The sequence below is a fragment of the Crocodylus porosus genome, unplaced genomic scaffold, assembly GCF_001723895.1.
Source record: "Crocodylus porosus isolate Cpor-Errol unplaced genomic scaffold, CroPor_comp1, whole genome shotgun sequence".
In the NCBI taxonomy this organism is placed as follows: Eukaryota; Metazoa; Chordata; order Crocodylia; family Crocodylidae; genus Crocodylus; species Crocodylus porosus.
This window is the reverse complement of record NW_017728950.1, coordinates 50,353,575-50,380,817: the sequence shown is the minus strand read 5'-3', so window position 1 is coordinate 50,380,817 and position 27,243 is coordinate 50,353,575. Positions and strand designations below refer to the sequence as shown.

Genomic DNA, 27,243 nt, shown 5'->3' with positions numbered 1-27,243 from the left:
ATGTATATTTATATATATATATTTTATATATATATATATATATAGACTGTATATGGCAGTTCAAATGTGATTGGCCCTCCGTGAGATCTGGCATTTGCCGTGTCCACGTTGGAACTAATCTACTGAAGCAAAAGGAATGTTTTTATGCAGATTAGGGTTCTGACTGTGCCGATTTCGGCTGCGGACAGAGGAGAACATCATGTTGCACCCAGGGACTTTGCACTTGTGCATTTCTCGTAAGTGCACTGTTTTATAGTGCACCCTGAGAGTCCCTTTGTTGCTGTACATTTTGTGGCAAATGTTACACATTATCCCACCGTTGCTCACTGAAACACTGTTGAACATGAGGGATCCTGGAACATCAGCACCCATACCTACAGCTAAGGTAGGGTTGTCCGCTTTGTGGGCAGATTCCCCACTGTCACTTGCTCCATCAACATCATCTAGGAGAATCCCCTCGTCGCTTCCTGCATCAGATTCTCTTGAGGAATGGATACTGCTACTAGACTGGATGCTGGAAGTGGTGCTCAGGTCTAGGACCATATAGTCTTCAGACATGCCCCTTCCATACCCATTCATGTGGGAATCCTCAGTACCAGCTGGCGAGGACGTGTCTTCCCTTATGTCAAGACCCATCTGATGCTGGGCACCATATATCTTCACCAAAAATTCATCACGGAGGTCCTTACTAAGAGAGGGCTGAGAAGTGTCCAGTCCCATGTCATCCAGTTCTTTGGTCAACAGTTTACGGTGCAGGTTTATGTTAGCACTGTGTCTGGGAAAGGAAGAGGGAAGGGAAGAAAGGAAAAAAATGTACAGTATTTGTGATTAAGTGTACAGTTGCCAAGCACCCAACAAAGCATACACTTATGATTTAGCAATTATTCATAATGGGAAGCTTCACAGCCCCCTGTTTTCTGAAAATTTCATCAGTCTTATAATGGAAGAATTTGCATGAAAATGACCAATATAAAACAAAATCAACAAAAAACAAAAGCAAAAACAAACAATCCCTCCCTCTGCAAAGCCCAACCCCGCAGACAAAAGAGACACACACAAAGGCCCCATCTCACTTCCTTTTCACCATTGGCCTCAGCACTAGCTGCAGTTCTTACACTTGAAATTTAGAACACACACCAGGCTAATATAAATGTTACATGCTTTTCTTGTTTCTTGAATTACTGTTTTCCTGTTCAACAGTCCCATTTTATGAAAAAAGTAGTAATAGTAGTAGTAATAGAAGTAATAGTAGTAATAATACAGTGCAGGAGGAGAACAAGAACAAGACAAGTGGGCGGGTCACAGTCACAGGTCCTGATTCTGATTTCTCTAATACCTGTGCAAATTACAAATCAGTGGAATGCAAGGGCATTCAGAATCAGGCCCAGACATGATGGAAAAGACTTGATGGGGATTAGGAACAAGTCCCTCTAAAAGTCATTTAGATGTTAAAAATCTTACCCAAAGTCACCTGTTTCCTCCTCCTGTTGGATTTGTTCCCCAGGTTGTAATGCTTACTGCTGGGATTAGTGCAGTTTTTTGGGAGGGGGTTTTTGTGGAGGTGGGGTGGCAACACACAATAGAACTTCCATAAAAGCAATGTAGGCTTTGGCCCCAAACACTTAAGCACATGCTTAGCTTTAACCATATGTTAAAAGTCAGTGGGACAGTTGAGGCTTTCCCAGATTTCAGTGGACTTCAGATCAGGCCCCAAAAGCTGAAAGGTAAGCATATTCTTAAGTGGTTGGCAGGATTAGAACCGTTGTCATCATATAGCAGGGATATGTGCAATGAAACAAGGCCTCAACTTCGTAGCTGTGCAATATAGCCTACTGTTTTAAATCCTTTTTATTCTCCACTTTTGATATTAGCCTTTTACTGATGTGGTACATTTTAAGTGCAGTAGAGCCTCACCAATTAGCATGAATGACAGAAAAATCCTCCTAGAATAACTGAATTTTCTGAATTAATGAGCAAACCAACACACTTGATAAAGATCAGGGAGGATTCATTACAGAATATGCTATTTTGGTAATGTTAATTTTAATTATGATACTAGAAATGAAGTTTTAGATGCTATAAACCTTCAGGTATACCACTTTGATTTTAAGTAACTGCTAAGATGCAGGATGGAAACAACTGGATGTCAAATCAATGACGTAAGAATTAGTGACGTTCTACTGCCTCACATTTTTATTTTGCAAGCTCAGGGCCAGAACTTGCAGTTTATGACCTGAGGGCTCTTCTTACCCATTACAAATTGCACATCGGAGACCAAAATGTGTGTGTGGGGGGGAATTTTAATAAAAAGAATAATCTGATTCACAAAAAAATAAGAAGTACTGGGTAAAAGATTGGGTGCCAGGGCACATAACACTGACCCGAAGTTCTCTCTACACTGTGGAGTGACAGTAACATTAAAAGAAAAAAAAAAGAAAAATTGGATCAGATACTGGCAGCATTTCTGAATTGGAAGCTTTTGTTTTTAGAAATCTCTCAAGAGCACACCTCTCAACCAGCTGAAGACATAAATATGGTGCAGTGACACAATGTGAGTCAAATGCAAATGTAGAAAGATGAACATGATGTTGGGTTAATTTCCGTAATTTTCTTTCACGTATTTCAAGATTAATCATGTCTGTTGTACATGATATATAGTGATAAACATGAAAAGTTTGAGATGGAAACGAGCATTCATTTGTCTGCAAGTGTAGGTTACTGCTCCCAAAATGGGGATGGATTGGGTATAAAACTGAGACTGCACTTCATTTTTGTCTGACCAAGTCTGCACTGGATTCAGGTAAATTTGGGTTCAAAATGGAGGATTTTTCTCATAATGAGAGACAGTTGAGAGGTATGTCCAAGGGCAGAGAAAAGTGGAGAGCATTTATTGTTCTATTCCCACATGGGAAACACTCTTTCCACAGAAGCAAGAATAGCACTGCTGCTTTTGGTAGGCACAGAGGCATATTATACACATCCCCACACTGCACTTATGAAGGCTGAGCTTACCTTGTGATAAGATCAGCTTTCTAATCTTTTGCTAAATCGAGATCACAAAGAGAGAGAGAGAGAGAGAGAGAGAAGAAAGAGAGAAAAGAGAGAACAAATTCACATTCCAATCCAGACATATCTGGTTAAAAAACAAAAGAAATCTTAAAACAACAAAATACAGATTAAAAAAAGTCTTGCTCATGAGATCATTTTCAGTCAGCCATCATCTCACTTACACTGCTATCCTGGTGGATACTGAAGCAACCACACAACCGAAAAGCATAAATCAAATTAGACAAAGCAAATTCACGGCATCATCATCATCAACAAATGAGTTCTAAACAGATGCATGCAGTGTGCACATACATGAATGATAAACAGAAGTAGTCCCTATAGTCCTTACTTCTACACTGTTGTTCCTTGCCTTCCTGGTGTCAGATGGCATAAGACTCCGAGTGGAAGTTGCTATGCCTGGTACAGGAAATGCTTACTGTCAAAGCCTGTATATGCTGACAAGTAGCTATAAGAGTTATTGCATGAGTTTAAAAGCATGGTTTTGCTTATCAGCATAACACTAACTGCCAACTACTTCACTTCATGAAGTGTTCTTGTGTGTTGACTTCTTACCATTCTTCCCCCCTCCCCTCCCCTCCCCCTTGATTTCACACTCAGAAGAATATGGGAATTTGCTGCAGTGTAAAACTAGTTGGGTTAACTGTAGCTGTCTCTTGTTTCTCACACATCTGCACTTACTATTTCCTTGATTTGCTGCTGAGAAAACAGCCACCAGATGTGTAGTGAAAATAACTTCAAAATCATTGAATGAAGAGATAAGAATAAATTAACATGGTTAAAAAGGATGCACTAAGTTTCCAAATGGAAGGATGCCTTCCTGCACTTGACCTGCGAAAAGACACAAGCCTGCTGATGTTGTGATAAGGAGAGATGTCTCCCTGCTTCAATTCTCACTTACAGCAGTGGCAATCAGTAATCTAATTAAACTACGTACTAGCCCTTAATATCTGTCAGGCAAACGATGTGCAGAAATGTGTGGACAAGTTCTGGCACTCTGTTCAGCAGTGTCCCTTTTCCGCTGTCAGCAGTACTGTTGGATTCTTCTAATATAATTACATTGACTTTTATTCAATTAAGTGCCATTCCTAGCTTTAAAAAAAAGCTACTTTATCAATTGATTCAGGTGTAATGCAATAATAAAGATGAACTCATGGCAGTGCATTAGCTCTGCTGTTCATAACTTCTGAACATAGGTTCATTCATAGTAGTCGATTTCCATTATGCAACCACAGTTCAAAAGAATTGATTCTTTTACATTCATTTCTTAATCTATTTCACTTGTGTTTAATAATCCTAAATATCATATGCAAAAAACATTCTACTAGATATGGCAGGAATGCATTATGCAAAAAACCTCATTCTTTTGGACGTTGTGGGTTTGAAATTTTATGATGAAACCAAAGTCACGGAGGTTAAATCTCCATTAGAATTAAGAATACTGTGTGCTGAAGTTGCCAGCTACTCATGTTACCGTGGGTGACTGATTGGTGGTGGGATAGAAAGGAGGTAAATGATGAGCCGAAAACAGTAGGACCTGATCCCACGTTACTTCTTCGGCTTTTCTGGTACATGAAGAATGAGGCTTAGTCAGAGCAGCACTTAGGTGGATGAATGAGTACTGTCCTGAAAGAGGAATGCTCTCCTGAACCTGACCAATTGCATTTTCAAAACTTCTGTGGAAAAGGCAGGTGATCCCTGTGTATTGTGATAGTCAGATAAATTCTATGCATGCGCAAAGACTGCAGTGGATGAAGGCCTGGTTTAAGAAAAAAAAGGAAGCATGATAGGTAAGTATAAAGGAAGAAGCAGAGAAGGGAATTAAGAGAAGAACATTCCTAAACAGAATCTAGCAGTGTGAAAAGGGAGAAAAAGGGCCTGAAAGCAGGAAGTTAGCAATATGTGTCAATTAAAGATAGTTGAGTTTTGGAGCGGAAAATGAGCATGTTGAAAGCCACTGATAAGTGCATATTTCAAACAGGGAAAACACAGAGCAGGGGTAGGCAACCCCTGGCATGGGTGCCAGAGTGTAGCATGCAAGGACATTTTGCTTGGCACAGACAGTGGGGAAGGGGCCAGAGCTGTGCTGCCACACAAAACACCGGCCCCTTGAGGCTTTCCTGCTGTCCGTCCTTGGCACAACAACATCTTACAAGTTGAGGTTGTGGGAGATTTTTTGCACTCTGCCCAAAAATACTGCCAACCCCTGACAGAATGTATGGACAAAGGGATGCTTGCAAGCAATCAGAGAAATAAGAAGAGAAAGGAAGAAATAGGTGAAGCCCTAAAACTGTTGCCCAGGTCATCTTAATTATCACAGCTTTCTCTGCTTTGGCCTCCTCATCCCCCCACTTCATCTCCCTCTGCAGCCATATGCAATGCAGCTGCTATGCTTATCTTTTTTCTTTTTTTTTTTGCCTATTCCTTGGAGCACCTCACCCTCCCCTCCCATGTGATCGGCTCCCAGTATTTCAGGGTCAAACTTTTTATCCTGGTCTTCGAGGCTCTTTGATATTGTGGCTCCTCTCCTTACCTATTCTTAGCAAGACACTTTTTATTACTCCAAAAATGTCAGCCTTTCTGTGTGCTCCTCCCCAAAATATCTGTACTCTCTTTCACACGTCTCCTGTCCTGGAAATGATCTATTATCCTCTGCTGCTCCAAATTCTAACCACAATTCCTGCAAACAAGTAGACAAGGTTCACAGGTTTGGCTGTGGGGCATTTGGGGGTTGGTATTTATGTCATTACATAACTCAGGGTATGTCTATGCTTCAGAAGAAGATATGAAGAAGAGCTTTGCACTGCTACAGCTGTGACTGGCATCTAATCTGAAGCTAACTAGGTTGCTTCCAGGCTTAGATATACCCTAAAACAAGCAAAAATGGTATATATACAAATGCACAGAGAAATCATATACAAAATTTCTATAACAGATTCTCTCCACAACTCCTTCCACAGGCAGGCTCTGAGCTTTTGAGTGTTACTTGAGTGCTTAGATATCCTTTTGGGGTATGATGCATGCTTCTACATTAGTATACCACCTACCAAACCAAGACCTAATCCCAAGCAGGACCTCTGGGCGCTACTATGAGGTAAATATTAAATAAAGGGAATTAGAAATTAAAGCCATAAGGAAAGAAATGTAAGGTAAAAAAAGTACTTCCAGAGGGCAGACTTTATCCAACTGTGGTGACTAAGTGCACATAGTTCTATCCTGTTTTAGGGACAAAAAAAAGCACGGTATATTTCTAAAAAGATTTTTATACTAAAAGCTGATTGAGTATCTGTTCAGCCCACACAATGCTGCACCTTCCAAGTCATTTTACACAGAAAAAAAGAAGCATTGTGTTTCAAAATGTCCTAAAATATTGTTTACAATAGTATGGAGTTTTAGCAAACTTTGAATGAATTTATGAAGCCCATCATGGTTCTGATTTTTCATATAATTAATATTCTTCTTCCACATTGCTATTCATGAATTAGTCATAGGGTGGGCAGAAGTGTATGAACAAATTCACACCAGAGGGAAATTCTGCAGTCTAAACTCAATGATCTTAAGCTTGAAACACGGCTGCTAAAACGATGATGGTGATAATGATGATAAACATGAAATCTGTGGCTGCAGTCAGGCAGTGAGAATCGCATTCCCCCTTCAGACTGGAAGGTCTATAATAGCACAAAGCCAAATGCTGTATTGACTACAGACAGTTCTCTTATGTGAGCATTATGCCACTGGCACTAACTCTTATTCTGAAATTCAAAAAAAATTCTCCAATAATTAAAATTTACCATGGGTTCCAGTCTACCTACTAATATCCGGCTTTTCTTGTGAGAGATGCACTATGCATCAAGAGAAAAAAAGATTATAAGTCTAGAAAATATGGTCAATTGAGTGCACATGCCATTTATACAGATCATAAATCTAGTCTGGGTTCTCTACATCAGTTCCTTTCTTCCCTCATCTGAGAGTCTGAGTCTGTTAATTTACTATCTATCTATAAGTTGAAAAAAAAATGTAATACTTTATTTTACTTTATTTTTATTTAGCATGAGACTTTTTATTTCTTCTTGAAGTGAATAAGGGAATCAATCAGATGGGGTGAAATTCACCATGACATACTAGGTAGAAAGAAAGTCCAGGCACTTCTTGTATTTAATTTTGAGAGACTAAATGGTTACAAGTTATGTTCACAGTCTGCACAGGGGAAAATTTTACCCATAATAAACACCTGAAAATTGGGGAAATTGGACTATGCAGAATTCTTCATTTAACTAAGAGATGGGTATTTGCAAAGCCCCCATCTAAGAGAACTGTGTGGATAACTATTATTTTTATTGTCACCATTATTATTTTTACTATCGTTACTATTACTACTACTATTATTATATCTTGCTTCACTGGCAATTCTGAAACAAATCCTGAAATTTTAGGATGGTGATGAATAAAGAATATATATATTCTTAAATGTTGGCCAGAAAGTGAATAAAAACACCTTCACAGGTTGAGATCAGGAAGGGCAGCCACCCATTTCCAGCCCTTACTACGACGTATATTTTGTTATTTTATGCACAATTGAATAATTTGAACTAGGGCTGTGTGAAGCTTTGGTTGCTGAATCGATTCACTGGAGATTTGGCCCAATTCAGCAGCCAAATCTCCGAATCGATTTGGAGAGATTTGATGATTCAGATAGACACAGCTTTATATGTCAAATCAAATCACTATCCCCTGAATCAGGCCAAATCTGAATTGAATACGGTCTGCTTTTCACACCCCTAGTTTGAACAGTGCCGTGAAAGAAGCCTGCATCCCACAGAATCATCTAGTATGGTGTGCAGTTGGTAAGAAACTTGAGGTGGGAGATCAAAATTAAATTTCCTGGTCTGGAACCAGACAGAAAAAAAAAGAGTTTACTCTGGTTGCCCATATTCCATCTGAACACTATAACCACAGGCCTGTATATCTAACAGCATTGCTACCTCCACCCTAGTTTCTGACTGCTGCTTAATTTCCCCTGTGAGTATAATCCAGGCATCAAAATATTTCAGAACTGCTGAAATAAACCATTGCAACATTTCCAGTTCTTTTCCTGTGCTTTTTTTTGGTAGCCAAAAACTATTCCTTCCAAATTTGCCATTAGTTTACTCAGCTAAAAACACTACATATTTGGCAAATAAATGATGCACTGATAAAATTCCACGCAGCTCCAAGATCTAACTTCTTCAATGTAAGCAGAGCATGATAGCTTGCAGTAGCGGGTATTTGGACTGCTTTGCTCTAAATCAGCATAAACGATCCTGGCATTAGGTAATATGATAAAATAATATTTGTAGAGTTATTGCATTAAAAACACAGAATAAAATAACCCTTCTTGCTTTCAGGCAATTGTATCAGTCAATCATTTGAAACTAATGAGGCTAATATTTCGTTATGAAATCTACCGTCACACCAAAATTCAGCTGTTTTGTTCTCTTATTACAAAACCAGAACCTGGTGTATATTTGGAAAAGTCTTGCTGAGATTTGAGATACTTCATACAAGTTAGAGACAGAAATGAACTATTAGATCCATTTTCATTTTCCATTTTCTTTCTAAGGCTATCCACCCCATCTCCTTGCAGTGTATATTCCAGTATCTTAACAATTCAGTTTAGATGCTGCCAGCCATGGAACTTTCACTGTCTCTCTATGGTTTTCTCCACTTCTGACTACTGTTCATTCATTTTTTTCCTGTCATGCAGCCTAACTTTTACCTAATACCACCCTTTAATCCTCGTTAAATCCTTTTCTTCAACTTTAAATAATTCCTATCACCGGTGTCTTTGCAAATAAATATGGGCCAAGTTTCATACAGATCTTCTTCATCTTGTGGGTTATAAATCATGATTTGTGGTTTTGTTTACACATTGTTGATTTCACGTGATTTTGACCCAGCACAAGACAATGAGTGGTGGTTTTGCCTTGATGTCACTTTCAGTCTCCATGTTTCTTTAAGCTTGAAACGCAACACAAAGTGCAGAAGATACGAATGTACACAAACCTAACCCAGGATTTTTTCTCTCTTTCAGAATCTCTTCAGACTAAAACTGCTGAGTTTCATGGAGTTCAAATCAAAGAATCTGGATAAATATAACAGTGACCACATTTATAAGATGAGATCTTGCTTTAATTCTGCCCTTTTTTTAAGAAGGAATGATAACATGTTTTCCCCTTTACTTTAAAAAACTGATGAGAAAACAGTTCCTGGAATTTCATTAGAAATGGAATCTGGTTCCCATTCATAGATTTAATTTTTCTACTGTCAACCACAGGGTCTTTGATCCTGTTGTTTTACACATTAAAAAAAATCCATTCATGCATCCAAGCAACCCTACTATCAGTCTTAAATTCTTGACCCACTGAAATCAAAACTCCCATTGGCCTAAACAGTGCCACAATTTCTTTTCTAATATTTTTAGGTTAAAGATTTCTCCATAATTGATCATGTCTAATTTACCATTTTTTGGTTAATATTTTAGAACAGTGGGAGTAACCAGAATATTATACTACCCAAAGCAACAATGGCATTTTTATATATGAGCAGTTTGGGCAATAACATCAGTTCTTGAGGCTTTAAATTGCATAGAATCTGAAAATATTAACCTTTTCTAGGAAGAAAATCCAAAAGGTAAAATACAGTTCAGCACCTATTAAAAAAAAGTAAAAAAGTGCTTATTAAACGCAGGAAATAAAGGACAAGCAAGTTCTTGCAAATTAAAGATGTGGAACCCAGTTATTTCAATCCCTTTCAATATGAAACAAATCATTCACACTGGTCACGAAGACAGCTCCCTCTACACTCAAATTATTCACTTGAAGATAAGCTCCCACCAAACTCTTTAGGGGTTTAACTAATTTACTGCACAGATACGGCACGTCTGTTGTAATAACAGGTAGGATGTATTGGGGTCGACCATTTATCAGAATTAGACTTCTTTTCTCACTTCGCAGTGAATTATGCTGCCTACACTGCTCCTCTTTCTCAGAGCTCGCCATCCCCTTACGGCCCCTAATGTGGCAGGCAAACAAAATTGACAGTCTCATCTTGTCAACAAGGGGTGATTCTCCTGAGAAGCCATTTAACTTTGCAGAGGAAGCAATGTATTAATGTGCCTGTCCCAGGAATGTTAATCATCTTCAAGCTCCTTCTAACTTTGACATGAACGAAATCACCAATTTTGTTTACTAAATGAATCGTAATATGCTAATAAGAGAGCATGACATATATGGTAAAGCCAAACAGATGGTTTGTTTACTCCACTTTGCAACTTTATAAATGTTGTAACTCTGAAGATGTTAGTGAGAATTATTGGTTTGTTGGCAGAGGCAAACATGCCTTTTGCATACTTAATCTGGAGCTGGAGTCAGAAAACAATTTGTCATCACTGTGGAATGCATAAAAAATGTTAATGTTGAGATGGCATTTGGGAAGTGAAGACAGTCAACTACGAGAACAGACATTCAGGTTAAAAAAGGAACTCATATCTGACAGCAGCATTTTCTACCCATATAACTTTTTTAGTAAAATCTGATAGGTTCAGGATTCTTGAAAGGCCCGATAATTCAGTACATACCTGTTGAGGTGTTAGTGAGACGATCCTTACGGTGTGAACAGAATTACACTTTCACAACAGCTGTGTGCGCTCAGAAGCATCAAGGTCATGTCGCACTCTTAATATATTACTATTGTTGTCCATTAAAGATCAAAAGATATTATAAATGAAAAGCATAACCACCAGAGTACTGGCCAGTACTCTCAAAAACCAACAGAAGTTGTATTGCAACACTTCAACCTCACACTTTACTAGCTGCCTGGAAGCAAAACAGACTCGTTACAAAATAGCCAGCACTCTTGTGTAATATCCAGACCGATGAAGAAATTTTAGAATAAAAAAACCAGCTTGCTAAATTTTTCTAAAATGAGCTAACTAAATGTAAGACTGTTACAGAGGAAAGACGTTAATCTCGTTTAGATCCTTCTATGAGAGCTGAGGCACAACTTTTCAGAACAAGGCCATTTGCTGCAGAATGTCTTTGAATTTTAGGGAAAAATTCATCTCAGTGAAGAGGGCTACATGCAAGGTCCTTTCCAGCCCTCTGCATGTCTTAGGTGGTTCAAAGAGCTTCATTCTGTCTCTTTGTGAAAAGAGATTTCCACCCTTAAAGAGCAATGAATTCCAGTTGGGATTTATTGCTCAACAAATGTATTGTTCACTCTACACACATACACACACACACACCCACACACACACACACACACACACTTTTAAAATTATACATAATTTAATATTACATGATCAAAGCTTTATGATCATTTTTGCTTTTCACTTTAATTTCCTACCATAACAGCCATGCAAAATTCAATGGCTTTGCAGGAATTTGTGCAGTCTCTTCTATTTAACCTCCCACATATGAATTGTACTTCAAGATTTTGGTTTAAGAAAATGCAAAATCTCAAAGTGAAATTCAGTTAAAAATGTTAGCCTCATCCATTTTTGCCCTGAACCTAATGTTTTTTTTCCCAAGACTGATGCAAAACAATTCATCAGATAACATTTGCTTGAAAGGGTCACAAATCTTTTAATGATTTTATTTCAAAGTTTGAATTTATAATAAAACCCAAAACTAAGCTATTTTTGCATGATTTAGGTTTTCACAACATACTTCATCCTGCTTTCTTTGTCACTATGCAAAGCCAATTCTCATTCACACTGCTTTGATTATGTAAAGATGCTGGATTTGTTTATACAGAACGAGAGGAAATACATAAATAAACACTATATGGCATTTCAGAAAGGCTCCTCTGTTAGCAATTTTACATTACTAAATAAGTACACCTTTCAGATCAACTGATAGCTGATTATCCTAAACAATCTAACAACCTCTCTCCACGCAAACCTCCAACTCCTCAGCAATTTCAACCCTCTGAGATTGTTCCATACATACTATTGTCAGTGGTTATTAAATTCTCAACTTTTTACCCATTCACTGGAGACCAGGCAAAGATATCTAAGGGAAGTATGAGTTCAGCTTGCTTTCCAAGGATTATTTTGGAAGAAACATTAGCGGCTGTCCCAGCCTGACGCTTATATCTCATTTGAAACATCTACTCATTCCTGACCAACAAAGAAAATTTCAATAAAGTACTTTTACTGGTTTAACAGCAGTGAGCTCCTGGGATTGTCAAAGTGCTCAGTCTTTTCCGAGGAGAGAAGGAATCAGCAGCTCAAATATAATTAACCTTCCATTCTCAATGCAAACTGCCAAGCACAGGAGCTCTGCAGTCTATTAGTGAAGTTATAACGGCCAACAGGCAGAGGCAAAATTGGTCAAAAAGTTGGCTGCTGCTGTCATATTTTTAGAATTATGATTAATGACACTAATAATGTGGATGATTACTGATATGTGTATCTCCTGCAGTTTATCATATTGCACTGGCTGCCTACGTCCACAATAAACATGATGCTATCATTTACCTCTTTATTGAAGGCAATCCTTCTCTTGAAGGAGCACATTCTAATTACTTTGTAATGTTTTATGTCTTAAACATTTTGCAGCTCTGGACCTTGCCAACTGCTTCATGTCTACCATTGATTAATTACGGAATGTTTAATCAAAATTTAGAACCTAATGCAGTCGTTTATGAGCAGGCTGCAGTGCCAAGGTAGTTAGGCTCCCGTCCCAAGTTTGGAGAGTGGTGGGTTCAAAATTAAATCCCAGAAATGTGCAAGGTGCCAAAGATTTTTACCTTGGGTGTTTTGAGTTTATCAGTCTTCTGTTGACAAATGGAAGGTTACCTACCTAAATGTGAGGCTTTGCACGTGTGTGTGTGCGCGCGCGCACACGTGTGCGTGTTCCTATTATCTTTTTTTGAAAATGCCTTCATTTTCTTCTTCTATGACTCTGCTGGTGGAGCTGCCTCACAGTTCTACAGTAACCTTCCATGCAGGAAGAACCCTTGCCAATGCCAGTCAAGAAAGCGTAGTTTTGAAGTGGTTAAACAAGTGAAAAATAATTTGCAGGGACAAATACATAAGTTTTTTTTTAATGTGGATTTTTATGGTACTGTCATACAACCATTCACCGTTGAAGTTAAGTGTTTTTTTAATACCATTACTGAACTGCTGAAATGGATGCTAATATAGCTTGGAGTGCTAATGTCAAGTCCTGGTAATAAAAAAGACAGACTGCTGAATGAAATAATTTCAAGTAAAAAATAGAACAAAAGTGCTCTCGCTCTCGCTCTCCACTTTTATTGAATTGGGACTGACTGAGCCAATTGCTTTAGAAGTCTGTAAAACACAATTACTAGTGAGCCGACTGACCCAGCAGTGCCCCCTCTGTGACAGAACAGACTAAAAAGGCTGCAAAATTAGTGTTGCTCCCATATCTGGCTATCAGATCTGAGAGACTTTCTGTTGAGGATCTGCTGTCCTATATGCCAGTATCTTTCCTCATGAAATCTTGATTTGGCATCTCACATAATACATCGTCTACATGCATCTCCTTCACAGATCAAGGGCCCATCTACTTTTTCTAGGGTAGGACTTGATTTCTCTCCCTCTTCATTGAATTTTTAGATCTATATCTACCAATACAAAAATATATAGAGATTTTTGCTTTTACATGTTATGTGCCAGACACAAAGGCACTACTTAAGAATTATGGGCGGCAACATTAACCATCTCACATTTGTATTTTCAGCTGTAAACAGCCAAAGTTCAATTGTTTTTTTTAATTTTGGCTTACCAACGAAAAGGAGCAAGAGGGAGAGAGACAGGGAGAGAGAAAAATGTACTGACCTGGAAGTGGGAAGCATTTTTTTTTAGTTAATAAAATAAGTAATAAAGTTTGTAAAGTACTAGAATCAAGATAACTGGCATTAGAAGTAGCATCCTTTCACCAGGAATTTACAGCTTGTGCTTGAATGCAATGTGGCATGGTGACAGAAGTTAAGATTTTTTTTGTTTAATTTCTTTTTCCTTTTCTTAAAAGTTTATGAAGCAAAATGACCCTAAAAATCACCTTCACAACCCTTTCTTTTCCTCTGTCATATCCTACTGCAAGTACTTTGTGTATGTGTACACACACACACACGCACGCATTCCCTCCCTTTTTTTTTTTTTTTATGACTGTGTGCACTTTCGGCAAAGCAAAACTCCCATTTCTTTTCCAGGTCCATTTATATGAAGCTTGCAGGAGCCTTATAGCAAAATTGTTAAATTATTTGTTAGGGAGGTTTTTTTAGTAAAGCTTTTTAGGGCAAGCTTAAATGTGAAATGAGTGCTTAATTACAAGAAAAAAATAGCATAAGGCAGTCCTCTTCTAAAAGATGATGCTGGGAATTAAGAGGCATTATTAAAGCTTTATGTTTTCTTTACATTAGGCAGTGAACTCCAAACAAGTGATCTCTATTTAAAAAAGTTACCAGTACCATGTAGTACCCCTGAGATACCACAGTATTTACTTTGAAAAGTGGTGTCTATATACATACTCCTGGGTGGGCGATGGGGAGAGAAAAGGGGAGGGTGCATTTTAATTAGAGCACCTCTTGGGAGCCACTCTAATTAAAACACCTGTAGCTTCTCGTGTATTCAGCATCTAACAGTTCAAAATGTCAGCGGGGGCACTTTAACTAGAGCTCGTTTAATGAGCTTTATTTAAAGCACCCCTGCTGCCATTTTTGAATGAGGGGATTCTGAATACATGCGACTGCAAGGCTGCTGAAGCATTCTAATTAGAATGCTGCAGAACACTTGATTAATCTAATTAGAACACATTGGAGTAGGTGTCCTGCATGTGTACAGGGCTGTTGGTTGTAGCTGTGTTGGTCTAAGGACATAGACAGGTTTTGCCTGCATATGTACAGGCACTTGACTACCGTGGGGTAAGTGGTATGTTAATTGCAGCCACTGCATGTGAACAGAGTGAACTGTGTGGCTACCAGCCTAGTCCTCAATGTACTTAATGACCCTATACGATAAGCACTGTCATGTAATTTGGCACAGTTGACAGGCTGTACTGAAGACAGACTCATGACTGAAGAAGCTGATCAGGTGTAGGTTAGGATTAAAGACTTTAGTAAGAATTGTGTACGAGAAACTTGCACACTACACATATGGTACATATTCTACCTTTGACACAGACATACAAGTAATTCTCATCAACAATAATGAGAGTTAAACACATGTATCAGCGAAAAATATTTCTCCCTCTATGATGCTATATTTTAGCCAGTGATTTTAATGCTCTGCTTATGTTTACCACCTGTCCTAATGCTTGTGTGGCACTACTTACATAAACTCTAAAAGTCACTGAAAAGTCTTGGATTTATTTGGTAGGTTGATACAATGATATAACATCTGGCACTGTGTAGGGCAGAGTAAGAGAATGGAAGCCTCACCGTTACTTGAAAATAAGTGAAACTTAAAAACCTCCTGAAATAACTACAAAGTGACAGTAACAATTGTTAATATAATAAACTAAATAGGCAAAAAAGAGAACTTCCTCCAGCCAGTACTGGATCCTGCAAGCCTCACTCACGTAAACAGCCCTTTTAGGTTACTTGCGTGAGTAAGGACTACTGTATTTGGCTCATTTTTGCCTTTATCTCCTACATTTTCTTTCGCTTTCTCATCTCTCGTAGAATTGAATTACACTGTAGCTGGTAAACCACCTATTGTTAATTCACTCTCCCTTGCTTGCACTGATTAGTACCTTACTCAGTGGACAGTGTCAACATCTTTACAGTAAGACTACTCATGAAATAAGTTAATCCTCAGTGGACACATACGAGTACTATCTTGCTGCAGTTGATTAGTTTACTTCTGCCTAATAGCACTTCATGTGTAGATACAAGATGTTTACTGTGGAGCTAATTAGTCCACTCTGCAGTAAATATCTCATCTAGACATGCCCAGTGTTAAGAACAGCAGAATCCACTTCTTTATAACACAGGCTCTCTTGGGTAAGAAAGACTAATATGACTGTAAGCAAACAAGAATGTTTCAGTGACTCCACAAGGAAACCTGCTAGTCCATAGAATCATACTATATGCCCAAGTAGTCTTCTCAAAACTATCATTCCCAGTCCCAACAGCAAATGTGTAAATATATTCTGAGGTGGCCATTTTCAAAAACATTGTCGAAGACAACTCTTTTGTCTGTTGAAATATAGTTAATTAAACACCTAATATCTTAAAATGTTCTCTTCTTGTTCTTAGTGAGGGGAAACATGCTGTATGTGACAGCTAATTACGTTAGGGGAAATATACTAATAGTTACCATGAACTGGTGTTAAGTGGCTTATTTCCTGGAGCTATCTGCACCTAAAATTGCATATATTTATTGAAAAGCAGCCTTTAAAAAGTTATCTGTAGAAGTTTCCAAACATAGCGGGATGATGAAAAAATGGATGCTGTGGTGTTGAGGAGGTGATAACAGGAGGCAGGTAGCAGGTTTCTCACATCTTCACCTCTGTTGATAATGTATGCAGTGGCTCATCAGAGGTATCTGATGTTAATTTATTCAAGCACACCTGTACAGGGCTGGAAGTCAGGTAACCAGATGAGCAAAAAGTATATGTCTCTGCTTTTTTCATATAGCTGCCCAGAGGCCTATATCCACACAAATTTAGTTCTGGAGACATCAGCAGGTTTTAATAAACCAAATACAGATGTCTTACTCCATACAAATCAAGGAGTTTACATGTTTAAATCTGGACTGATTTAACTAGCAATCAAATGGCATGATCACACTTGGCACCAATAGTTGCCTCATATTTATTTATAAGTCACCTTGAGCAAATATTATTTTGTTTTTAAATTTATTCATGGGACTGAATCACCTTTCCCACCTTCCAGAACATGCACATATGCTCACTTTCTGAGAAAATGTAAAGACAAACCTGAACAATTAATATTCTTACTTTGGTTAAAGAAAGGCAAAGTGAAAAGTTCTAGCTTTATAACTCTGATCAGGTATGTTGAAAGTGCATTTATTTTACATAAATTTAGGGAATGGAAAACAGAGCAATGTGTTCTTTGTTAATACAAAGCTCTCAAATAACCCTAAGTAATAGCGATTTTTAAATTCCTGGTACTGATATAAAGCGGATTTTAACTCATTAGCATATAATAGGACTGTTAGTGAAGCAGACCATTGTTTATTTTCACTTAAAATCTGATGGCTTTTTTATTATTATTATTACTATTAACAAGATCTGCTTAGAAGGGAATATCTGTTTTCAGAGGTATCAAATCTGAATCTCTTTCAATACTTAACTCCTAGGATCTTACAGGCGAGACAATGCAGCTGTGTTAACTCAACTACTATCCAGTCTATTCCCTCTTCACTTTCCATCACACCAACCTTTGCATGTCCTCCCCAGCTCAGCTACTAAAAACAATCCATATGAAATTTGGATACTACCTCTCCCCACATTGCAAGAAAAAGATTTTCCTTGTTTTTGTTCTTGCCATGACCTGATCTATGAAGTAAAGGTGTTTCCTTAGTTGTTTCCCCCTGAGTTTTTGCTCTGAATAGCAGCCCTCAGATTACTAACACCCTTCATAACATAAGAGAAGTACCTGTCAAGGCAAAACCTGGAGAAAACCTGAGACTGGGAAAATAAGACTAGGAGGGACTGGTTCCATATAGATTTCCTGTCCTCGTTGGTCATGGACCAAACTTTTTCATCTGGCTATGTATGAAGAAGGGTAACTGTAGGAAGAATCTTCATACAAAAACAACTGTCCCAGCAGCTTTTCTCCCATTCAGATGTACAACACGCAAGAGAGAGTCCACATCAGCTCAATTCTATCAGGCAACTTCCCAACCCAAAAAGAGATGCTTTCCTGTCCAGAGAAAGCCCTCTACCTTTGCTTTTGCCTGATAATATCATGTTTAGCATGATTTCTCTTAAATTTAATCCTTGTTGGCTTTCTGCAACAAGGCATACCTGGTAAGATCTTGACTTAGAGAAAGAAAAGACCAAAAGAGTCCGATATGATTGAATTGCTGCTAAAGGTGAAGAGTGGTACAAGAGGAAAAATAAAATGCTTCTAGAAAAAGTGAGATAAAAAAATGAAACACCAAAAGATTGTTCTTTTTAGGCAAAAAAATAAAGATACTGGCACAGGCAGAAAAAAGGATTTAGTGGGCCATTCTATTAGCAGGTGGGAAAGATGATGGGTAGAAAATGAGATCAGAAAAGAATTCAGATCCTATGATTCTTACCTAAATAAAACAGCCTCTTACTCACTTTTATAAGAGATAATAGAACCCTATGTAAATTTTAAATAATAACTGTGAGGATTCTGCCTCATCTTCCCTCTGTGATACAATGATAAAGTCAGGAATGCATGTTGTGTGAAAAAAATCCAAAACAGGTGGAATCATACTGAGAATTCTGATGTCCTTAGTGCTATTCTAATATGGAACATTCCTGTTTCTTCACACCTATCAGAAGATATCCACAACTTTGACATAAAACGTAGTTAGTTAGTAGATGGAGCTAGAACAAGTAATAGTACACTCAGGTCTTGCACTCCTTGAAACCCAGCTTTAAAAAGACCATACTCTGGGCCATCAACAGTGAATCAGGGAAGCATTTCTATGCACACACTAAGCCTGAGAAATATAACCAACTTTAGGTTAAGCAGACTTGGATTAGGTAAGGTTATATGCTACACCAGATGTCTCTTGAAGAAACAAAAGGGATCAGTCAAAACTATTTATTGCCTTACTAAACACAATTATCTTTACAACTGGTTTTATTAAAGAATTGTTTTATATAAACATTTAAAAAAAAATCTTCATAAGTCCTGTAAGCCACACGATGGGAAAAGGCCAATATTGTTTTGGAAGGTAGCACTGGAAACACAATTCAATTTTAATTTTAAGGATAGCAGAAAATTTCTGGATTTACCTAATCCAAAAGCATATTCTAGAGAATATGTGATTAAGGGCAACATTCCATTATTATTTGGTGGCCTAGATTTTATTTTCATTTGCCTGTCTAGGCTATAAGACTTAATGGCCCCTGAGATGGCCAATGGAAATAGAATGCCACCCTAACCACACAATCAGAATGGGCAGACCTGCCATCATCACATATATCTGTCAAAATGAAAGTGGCATCAGAATGTGATTAGTGCATCCAGCCACATATGGCAGACAAGCTGGTTGGATATTTCTGGTTTCTCCTACAGCAATTAACAGTGAAATGGTTATAATTAGGTTTTAAGGTTGCTATCCACTCAAGTAAACAGAAGTTCTCAGTTCTCAGTGTTAATGCTTCACTTATTTGAAAGCAGAGACAATAAGATACTATAGGATGCACAAAGTTTACATCTTAGAGGCTCAGTCTGCAACCTGAGAGGTAAAACCTGAATGGCTGAGGTTCTGATTTCCTTTCAAATACAAGCTGAGAGTCTCAATGAAACTGGGAAAAATCCTTTATGATGCATTGGTTATGTGGCTTCGATAAAATAATTCTGTCTAAAATAGTCAACACAAACCTAAATAAAATATATGTGTGTGTGTGTCTGTGTGTGAGTGTGAGCGCATGAGAATGAGAGAGAATTAGAAAAGGATATTTGATTAAATTTGACACTTTTTGCACATTAGTTAATTTTCATGCACTCTTAAAAATCCTAGTTCTGGAGAAGATGAGACACGAGTGAGATGAAATGCAGTGAGAAATAAAGATAGTTTTTATGAAACTTCCTGCTCAAGTATCTGCAAGTATTATTAGAAATCTTGTGAGAATTCCTGGTCTTTGTAACACATTTCCAGGCAAATTCTGGTGACTCAAGAGGGCCTGTGAGCCTGGATAAACATCAGACTCGAGTGCTCAGCCAAATGGTACCATGCTTGTGAACTTTTTGAACTACAATAAAAGCTCTGTTATCTGGCATCCCCCAGGAATGGGGGATGCAGGATAACAAAATATGCTCGTTAATTGAGCAGCCCCGACCACCGCATCTCCCACTGCGTTTGGGGCATCCCTCCACCCCTCCTGTGGCATTGCCGTCCCTCCTGCAGGACAGAGACGTGAGCCCTGCACAGACCCACGGGCCACGGGGGCTCGGCAGCACAGGCTGCTTTGTCCCCGGCCATGGGGGCTCAAGAGAAACCGGAAGTGCCGTGGTGGGCGCTTCCAGTTTCACTTTATCTTACAAGCTGGCATGCTGATTAGTAGAGCAAGCCGGCTCGTAAGATGACGGGTAGCACAGCTATCATTACTACCTTAAGTCATTACTACCTTAAGTCCCTGCAACTCATGGATTTCTTATGCCTGTAGATTTCTGTTTTCCCAGGTTCTCAGTAAGATTGAAGCACCTTTTGAAGGCTACTAGTGGGGTGAGAAAGAAAAGATGCACTCATGCCAGGTACAACTCAAAATCATGCATAAATAATAATTTTATCTATAAGTAAGCTGCCTGAATTTTTCATGCCAAATCATATATTTTACTTTTATGGATCACTTTCAATAAGCTAAAGGTATCCTACATAGTTTATGAAATATTTTTAAACTGCGCCCTTGCTTTACGTCTTCAGCGTTCATAAATATTTTATTGATGTCATCATGATGATCTTTTTCTTATACATCCACTATACTAACTTCTTTACTATTAGCATAATCTATCAAATCAACTGTTTCCTACTGAAATTTAATATTCTAAATAATGTTCCAAATCCTAAACTAGCCCATTCTCATTTTTCATGTTGAATACAAAACGGCTTTGCTTCTTACAAAACTGACATTTTATAATTCGCTTGAGAAAATACAGCTTGTCAGCCAAATTCTGCACTCACAAAACCTGTATAATGTCTAAGTTGCAAAGGACTCCATTTGGTTTAAGTCATCTCATAGGCTAAGTACAAACAGTTGAAAAACCCTTAGGCTGAATCAATTCAAACTTTGCAGGTTACATAGATTGAACCAATAAGCAAGTGCACACACATCCTCTTTTGATTCTCGAAATGCAACCACATGCCTACAGTGGCCTAGGCCAGAAGTCAGGGGGTGCTAGGGCATGCCTCCCTGCTCAGCTGGAGCAGACAGCTTGGGCCAAGGTTAGCCCAGCCACCCTGCAACGGGGGGGGGTTGCAGGTGAGATTGAATTAACTTGAATCTGGAGGGAATCTGGGACAGAAGTTCAATAAACCAATTTGAATTAAATCACTTAAGTCTGATACTACATTCATCTGGGCAATCTTAAACCTGTTCTGACCATTTTGAAAGTGGTTTATGTGCACTGATCTTCTGCTGTGTTCCCAGTTTGAACTGATTTCTGATCACTTATACTGGTTTATGTGTAATTTCTGTCCCTAGCCCCAATCTATAATGGGATGTCTCTATATAGGCCATAGGTCCATCTCAAGTCTCATTGAAGTTACCCCAGATTCTCTGTCCTGACTGGGGCTCTAATTTAGTTTTGGGTGTTTGGTTTCTAATGGTCTTTTTTCATTTTGGTGAAGGAATTTTTCTAGTTTATTCTTCTCTACCTATAACTGTTTTCTAATTTATGGTCACATTTTTCTCATTAGTGGATTTCATAAATGATAATAGAAATTATGAGATACTCTGGACCTACTTCCAAAATATACAGTTCCCTAACCTTTTTTACATTAAATTATTTAATTTTATGTCATACTCCATATCTAGTTACAAACCCTAGCAATTTCAGTGGACAAAGATGCAGAAACTGTGTGAAGTGTTTAGCTAAGCTCAATTTCCTTCCTCTGTCCCTGCTGAACTTTTACTGCACAATGAAAAAATATTAAACCAAAAAAAGGGGGGGGGGGTAGGGGAGTCTGAAGCAATATAGAATGATTTTGACCATCTCTATGCAAGCCAACAGCATCAACTAGGGCTGTGTGAAGCTTTGGGTGCTGATTTGATTCAAAGGCGATTCAGCCCGATTTGGTGGCTAAATCTCCAAATCCGAACTGAATCAGGGGACCAATAAAAAGGTCTGAATCAATTTGAAGCTCTCCAAATCAATTCAGAAAAGATTCAGAGAGCTTCAATGATTTGGGCAGTCCCTGCTCACTGCAGCAGGGAGCTGGACCCAGACTTGGAGCTCATAAGTAGGGGGTGGAGGAGGGGGGGATGGAGGAGGGGAGAGGGGACCATGGGGGGACCTCTTCCAGCCCCCATCCAATACCTGCTACCCCAGCCACCCCCATGGCTGGCTCAGCCACCCCAGCTCTTGGCCCTTAAAAAAAAGCCCCTACTTACTGGGTTCTGCCCAGCGGAGGTAGGGGGAGGGTAATCCCCACTGCCCCAAGATGCATGGAGGGCTATGTCACAAGTCCCCCAACCCCCATGGCTACCTCACCCACCCCAGCTATGGCCCTTTAAAAAAAACAAACAAACCCTGGGCTCACCTGCTCCTGCAGTCGCCTCAGGGCTTGAGGGGGCTCATGACAGAGCCCCTCATGTGGTGTGGGGCAGTGGGGATCACCCCCAGTTGGGCAGAAACTGGTGAGTCTGAGTTTTTTCAGGTTTTTTTTTCTTAAAGGGCCAAACCTGGGATGGGTAGGGCAGCCATGTGGGGGTCTGGGGGAACAGGTGGGGGTTGGGGGGCTCATGCAGAGCCCCCCACACAGTGTGGGGCAGTGGGGATTGCCCCCTTACCCAGCAGCACCCGGTGAGTTGGGGCTTTTCTTTTCAAAGTGCTGGGTGCTGGAGCGGGTAGGTCAGCCATTGCTGGGGCTGGGAGAGTGGGCAGGGGCTCAGATTCGGCCAGATCCATTCGAGACGGTGATTCAAATCACTATATCAAATCAATGTCCCCCAAATTGACCGAATCCAAATCCAAAGTGAATACTAGCCGCTTCGCACAGGCGTAGTGTGAACCTATCCAAGATATTCAATTATTCAACAATGTGTTCATTATCATGCATGAGAGCTTGTATTCACAAGTATGGAATAACTGTGTTATCCTACCACCTTGACAAATTCCATTTATATTGCATTTTCTCTAGGAATAAAAAAGAATTTTTGTAACAAAAACCTAAGAGGTTGAGGCCCATCTGCTTCTGTTTAAGCCCAACTGTTTCTGTACTGATGAAGCATAACTACAGTGTGATGTCATCTGAAGACCCAGCAGAACATACTCTGGATGATCTTTAAAATATGTAAGGGTCTGGCCTCTCCTTTCTATGTACATAATTCCCATCAGAGTGAGAAGGGGGGTTATGTGCAGAGAAGAAAATAAAGCTGGACTCCACGGATATAAAAGACAGAAAGAGAGCAACATTTTGTTACCTTTAACATTTGTTTTGTTCCCTATAATAGTTTATTAGGTCCTATGTATCAGTATGAATGAATCTGAGGACAGAATGATTACTGATTCTTATTCATTTTTTCATAAGCCTATGAAGATCTGAGTTCTTTGAATTCTTGTATTCCATTTGTTTCTATGTTTTGATGTATATGCATGAAGATAGTTCTGCTGTATAAAATTTACTATATACATAATAGAAGCCTTTTCTGATTTAAAAGCCGTAGTAAGAGGAAAATAAATAAAATAAAAGCATTTGTACAATTCACATGCATACACATACACACAGAAGAATGATGGCATTTATTATCTATCCAGTCATATAAGATGATAGCACAGTATATACAATTTGGAACAACAGGCAACAGTGAAAACCTGAAGTGATAATTCTCCCTCAATGCCAAGGGAGCATGATTGTCACTTGTCATTATCGTGTGTGTTTCTCTCTCTATTTCTTCATATACCTTAAACTGGATTTTCTTACATAATTCAACATACTTAGTAATGTAGAAAGTCAATTAATATTTACTGACCTGTCTCTGCTTCTCCGTGATGGAAAGGCAGCATTACAGCCAGCCACTGTGCAGACATGCATCTCTTTTAAATGAACATTCCTGTAGTGCAGCTTCACACTGTAGGAACTCTTGAAACTCTTCTTGCACACATAGCAGATCTTGGGATCAGGGCTTGAGCACAGCTCACCTTCTGGGGAGAACTTCTGAGGGCTGTTGTAGCTGAATGTTGAAGTGAAACTTTCATGAAGAGCAGCCATACTTGCGCTGCCTCCATTATACAGTCCATATTGGCTCATGTAAAACATATCATATGTAGGGTCTGTAAACTCTTCCTTCACCTTAATTACATCCTGGTTAGAAGAGTCATTGTGATTTTCATCTGGCCTGTTTATCATAGATCTTTCATGCATTTCATGGATGCGTTCATCACCTTCCATGGATTCCTCACACAATTTTGGCTCTGAAGATTCTGACTCATTTTCATAGTCTCTTTCATGCTCCTGGTCTTCTGATGTCATGCTGTCTGCCCTTCTTATCTCTGTCCTGGAAATGCACCTGCTTCTATCACTTTTAGAAAAATCTTTCACAGACAAACCTGGGCTCATTTCCTCCTGAGAATGGCAATGATTGTCATGACCGATATCATTAGCCATTGTGCTGTTGTCATTAGTCTCTTCATCTTCATCAAACTCATCAGCTGTGTCAATAACTTCCTTTTCTATTTTAACTGGCATGCTTGACTTCCTTGGTTTCTTCTTGGGGGCAAGGTCAGCATTAAGCTCAGGGGTGGGCATGACCACTGTAGGTGTTGACGACTCTGGAGGGGGATGTTGGTCCAATGCACTAGTGGCTGGTATTATAGGACTGGTAGGTAGTGAGGTTGGAGGGCTCACCATCTCTCCAGGAGTAAGTAGATTTCTGTAAAAAGGGGGAACAGGCTGGACAGTCTTTAAAGCTGGAAACACCAACTGGCTAGGAAGAGAGTTCTGTAGTACAGGGTCTAGAGGGGGAGTGGTAAAGCCCATTGGAGGACGACCAGGGCTTGTTAAAGTTAGGTTGGATTTTGTACTTGCTATAACAGGGGTGGCAGCTCCTGATGTAGCACGGATTAGATCTTTGTCTCGGTTGTTCCTTAGCATAGGCATGTGAAGACGTGGGTTTGGGTTAGCACTGTGACGATTGCGACTTCTAAGAGAGCTAAAGACCATGTTGCAGCCTTCAATAGTGCACCGGTGCTTGATTTTAAGATGGACTGCATTGTAGTGAATTTTGAGAGTACCTTTGTCATAGAAAGTTTTACCACATGCATTGCAGAACACTCTCCCTTTTCTTGATGCTGACCCCATTCTTCTCATTCTGTGGATCCTGAATGAGCTTTTTGTGTGCTCCGTTTTGGACAAATCATTGACAGGTGTAGATGTCTGAACAGGAGATGCACAGGCTGGCTCAGTTTTGGGTTCAACATTTGTGATGCTGGTCAGAGCATTCCTGCTGGATGCCTGCTCATTCTTGAATGGTGTGGGAGAAACTTCAGATTCACTGCTTTCATTATATTCATTTTGGGTTGTAAGGCTAGGTTCACGCAGCCTCATTGCTGGCTGTTCCAGCAGGAGACCATTTGGAGGTAGTCCCAGCAGCGGAGCAGATACTGGATTTATGTACTGGAACGGTAGGAGGAATGCAAGGCTGTTAGGGATGTTTTCAAAATGATGAATGCTGGAAGGGTTGCTGTTCTCCAGGTGAGCAAGGAGACTTGGGCTCCTGGTGCGATTATTGCTTTCAATAAAAGTCCTTATATCTGAATCTGTCTTTGAAGATGGCACAGCCACGGCCTGCCCTTCTTTTTCTTGAATTGCCATCAGCTCCACGATGGATTTGGTTTCCCCAAATCTCAGAAACTGCTGAAGGGTAATAATTTCTTCTTCCCTGGACATGATGGCCCAGCGGTCCAGCACCTTGCCTGCAGCATCCTAGAGGCCATATCAAAGAAACAACAAAGACAAACACAAAGAAAAAAAACTTATTGATTCTGCATAATTATTTGATTTGATAGAAGTTGCTCTGCAGCCTGTACATGAAACACTAAGCTCAGAAAACAACATGCAAACAGTGTTAATACTAGTCAACCCACAAAGCAAACTTTTCTGCCATGCAAATGTAGTAATTAGAGTCACAGTTAGAGAAACAGATTGAGTTTAATAATGTCAAAGCAAACAAAATGTGGACCACTGGGGCTCTGTGATCTAAAATGCCTTCAATACTGCTATTTTAACAACAGTGATCTATGTACTATGCAACTATTTAGCATACATTAGTATAAGACGTGAACTCTTGCTGTGCACCCCATTGTAAATGCAGAAAACTGTACCTTAATCCTTATTAAATGGTGACACTTCAGGAAAGAATTAAATAAATGCATTTGACAGAATTCACTTTTTGTACGTAAGTAGCCATAAGACTGAAATTGGTTAGGTGAAATCTCATAAAATGTTTTTCAAAGATTTTGAAACAAGGCAGACATTTCAATAATAGGACAAAACTATGAATATTCTGCATATAGCCCCTATTTTTTTCCATGAGGGCAATACTTAAAAATGCTTTTATTACCAACTCGCATCAAAAGGCTGAAACTGAGGAATGGAAAGAAAGACTATTTATTAGTATAACTGTTACCAGCAATTTATTGTAACCTTGAACCTGGGTTTCGTTTACACTTAAAATATGACTTTTTGGCGGCTTTGTTATAAAAGACAGTTACAAATATTTAAAAAGTAAACATTTGATGGATGTAGATAGCATAAATGTGTAAAAATGTTGTCTCTTAACATTGCCTTCTGATAGCAAGGGAAAAATCCAGAGAGAATACACATCAGTAATCACCAGACTATCTGTTGTTAAATATACATTAAAAAGCATTTCACACTTTCATTTTTGCTAGTAAGTATGAGATTTGCCTGGAGGTAGGACTTAAAAATTCTGAACTGTAATGTCAGGCAATCCATTCTAGCATGTATTGATAAAAAAACAAATTAAAATACTTATATAATGAATACATTATTTTATTGACATCTTTGCCATTGGATTAATACTGGACATGTAACTATCACCAATAAAGGCTGTCCAAAGGGGTGGTCCAGTTTCTCCTGCATAGAACAATTAGAAGCCTCTGTCTGGAACTTCTCAATGCTGCCTTTGGTCTTTTTTGACCCTGCATATCAGATTCAGAGCTTAGGGACTACCCTTTTTTAAAGAACTCACCAGGACTAGCTTGATTAGGGAGAGGGGGAAATTTTATATTAAAATTATTTTTCAGTCAGCACAGTAT

At 39.0% G+C, this 27,243-nt stretch overlaps 1 protein-coding gene across 5 annotated transcripts in view; it reads right to left on the bottom strand.

Moving 5' to 3' along the window:
• Positions 1-6: 6 nt before the first annotated feature.
• BNC2 (basonuclin 2) overlaps positions 7-27,243 on the bottom strand; it is a 450,307-nt gene continuing 423,070 nt past the window's right edge. For 4 of the 5 annotated variants that reach the window (XM_019554995.1, XM_019554996.1, XM_019554997.1 and 1 more), the window contains 2 exons: positions 23,937-25,888; positions 7-775 (listed from right to left, as the gene is read on the bottom strand). In XM_019554995.1, the coding sequence (XP_019410540.1) occupies positions 115-775; positions 23,937-25,888 (2,613 nt within the window). In that variant the 3' untranslated portion in view covers positions 7-114. Of the gene's footprint in view, positions 776-9,710; positions 9,755-23,936; positions 25,889-27,243 lie in introns of all 5 variants that reach the window. The other variant, XM_019554998.1, reaches the window with a different exon arrangement.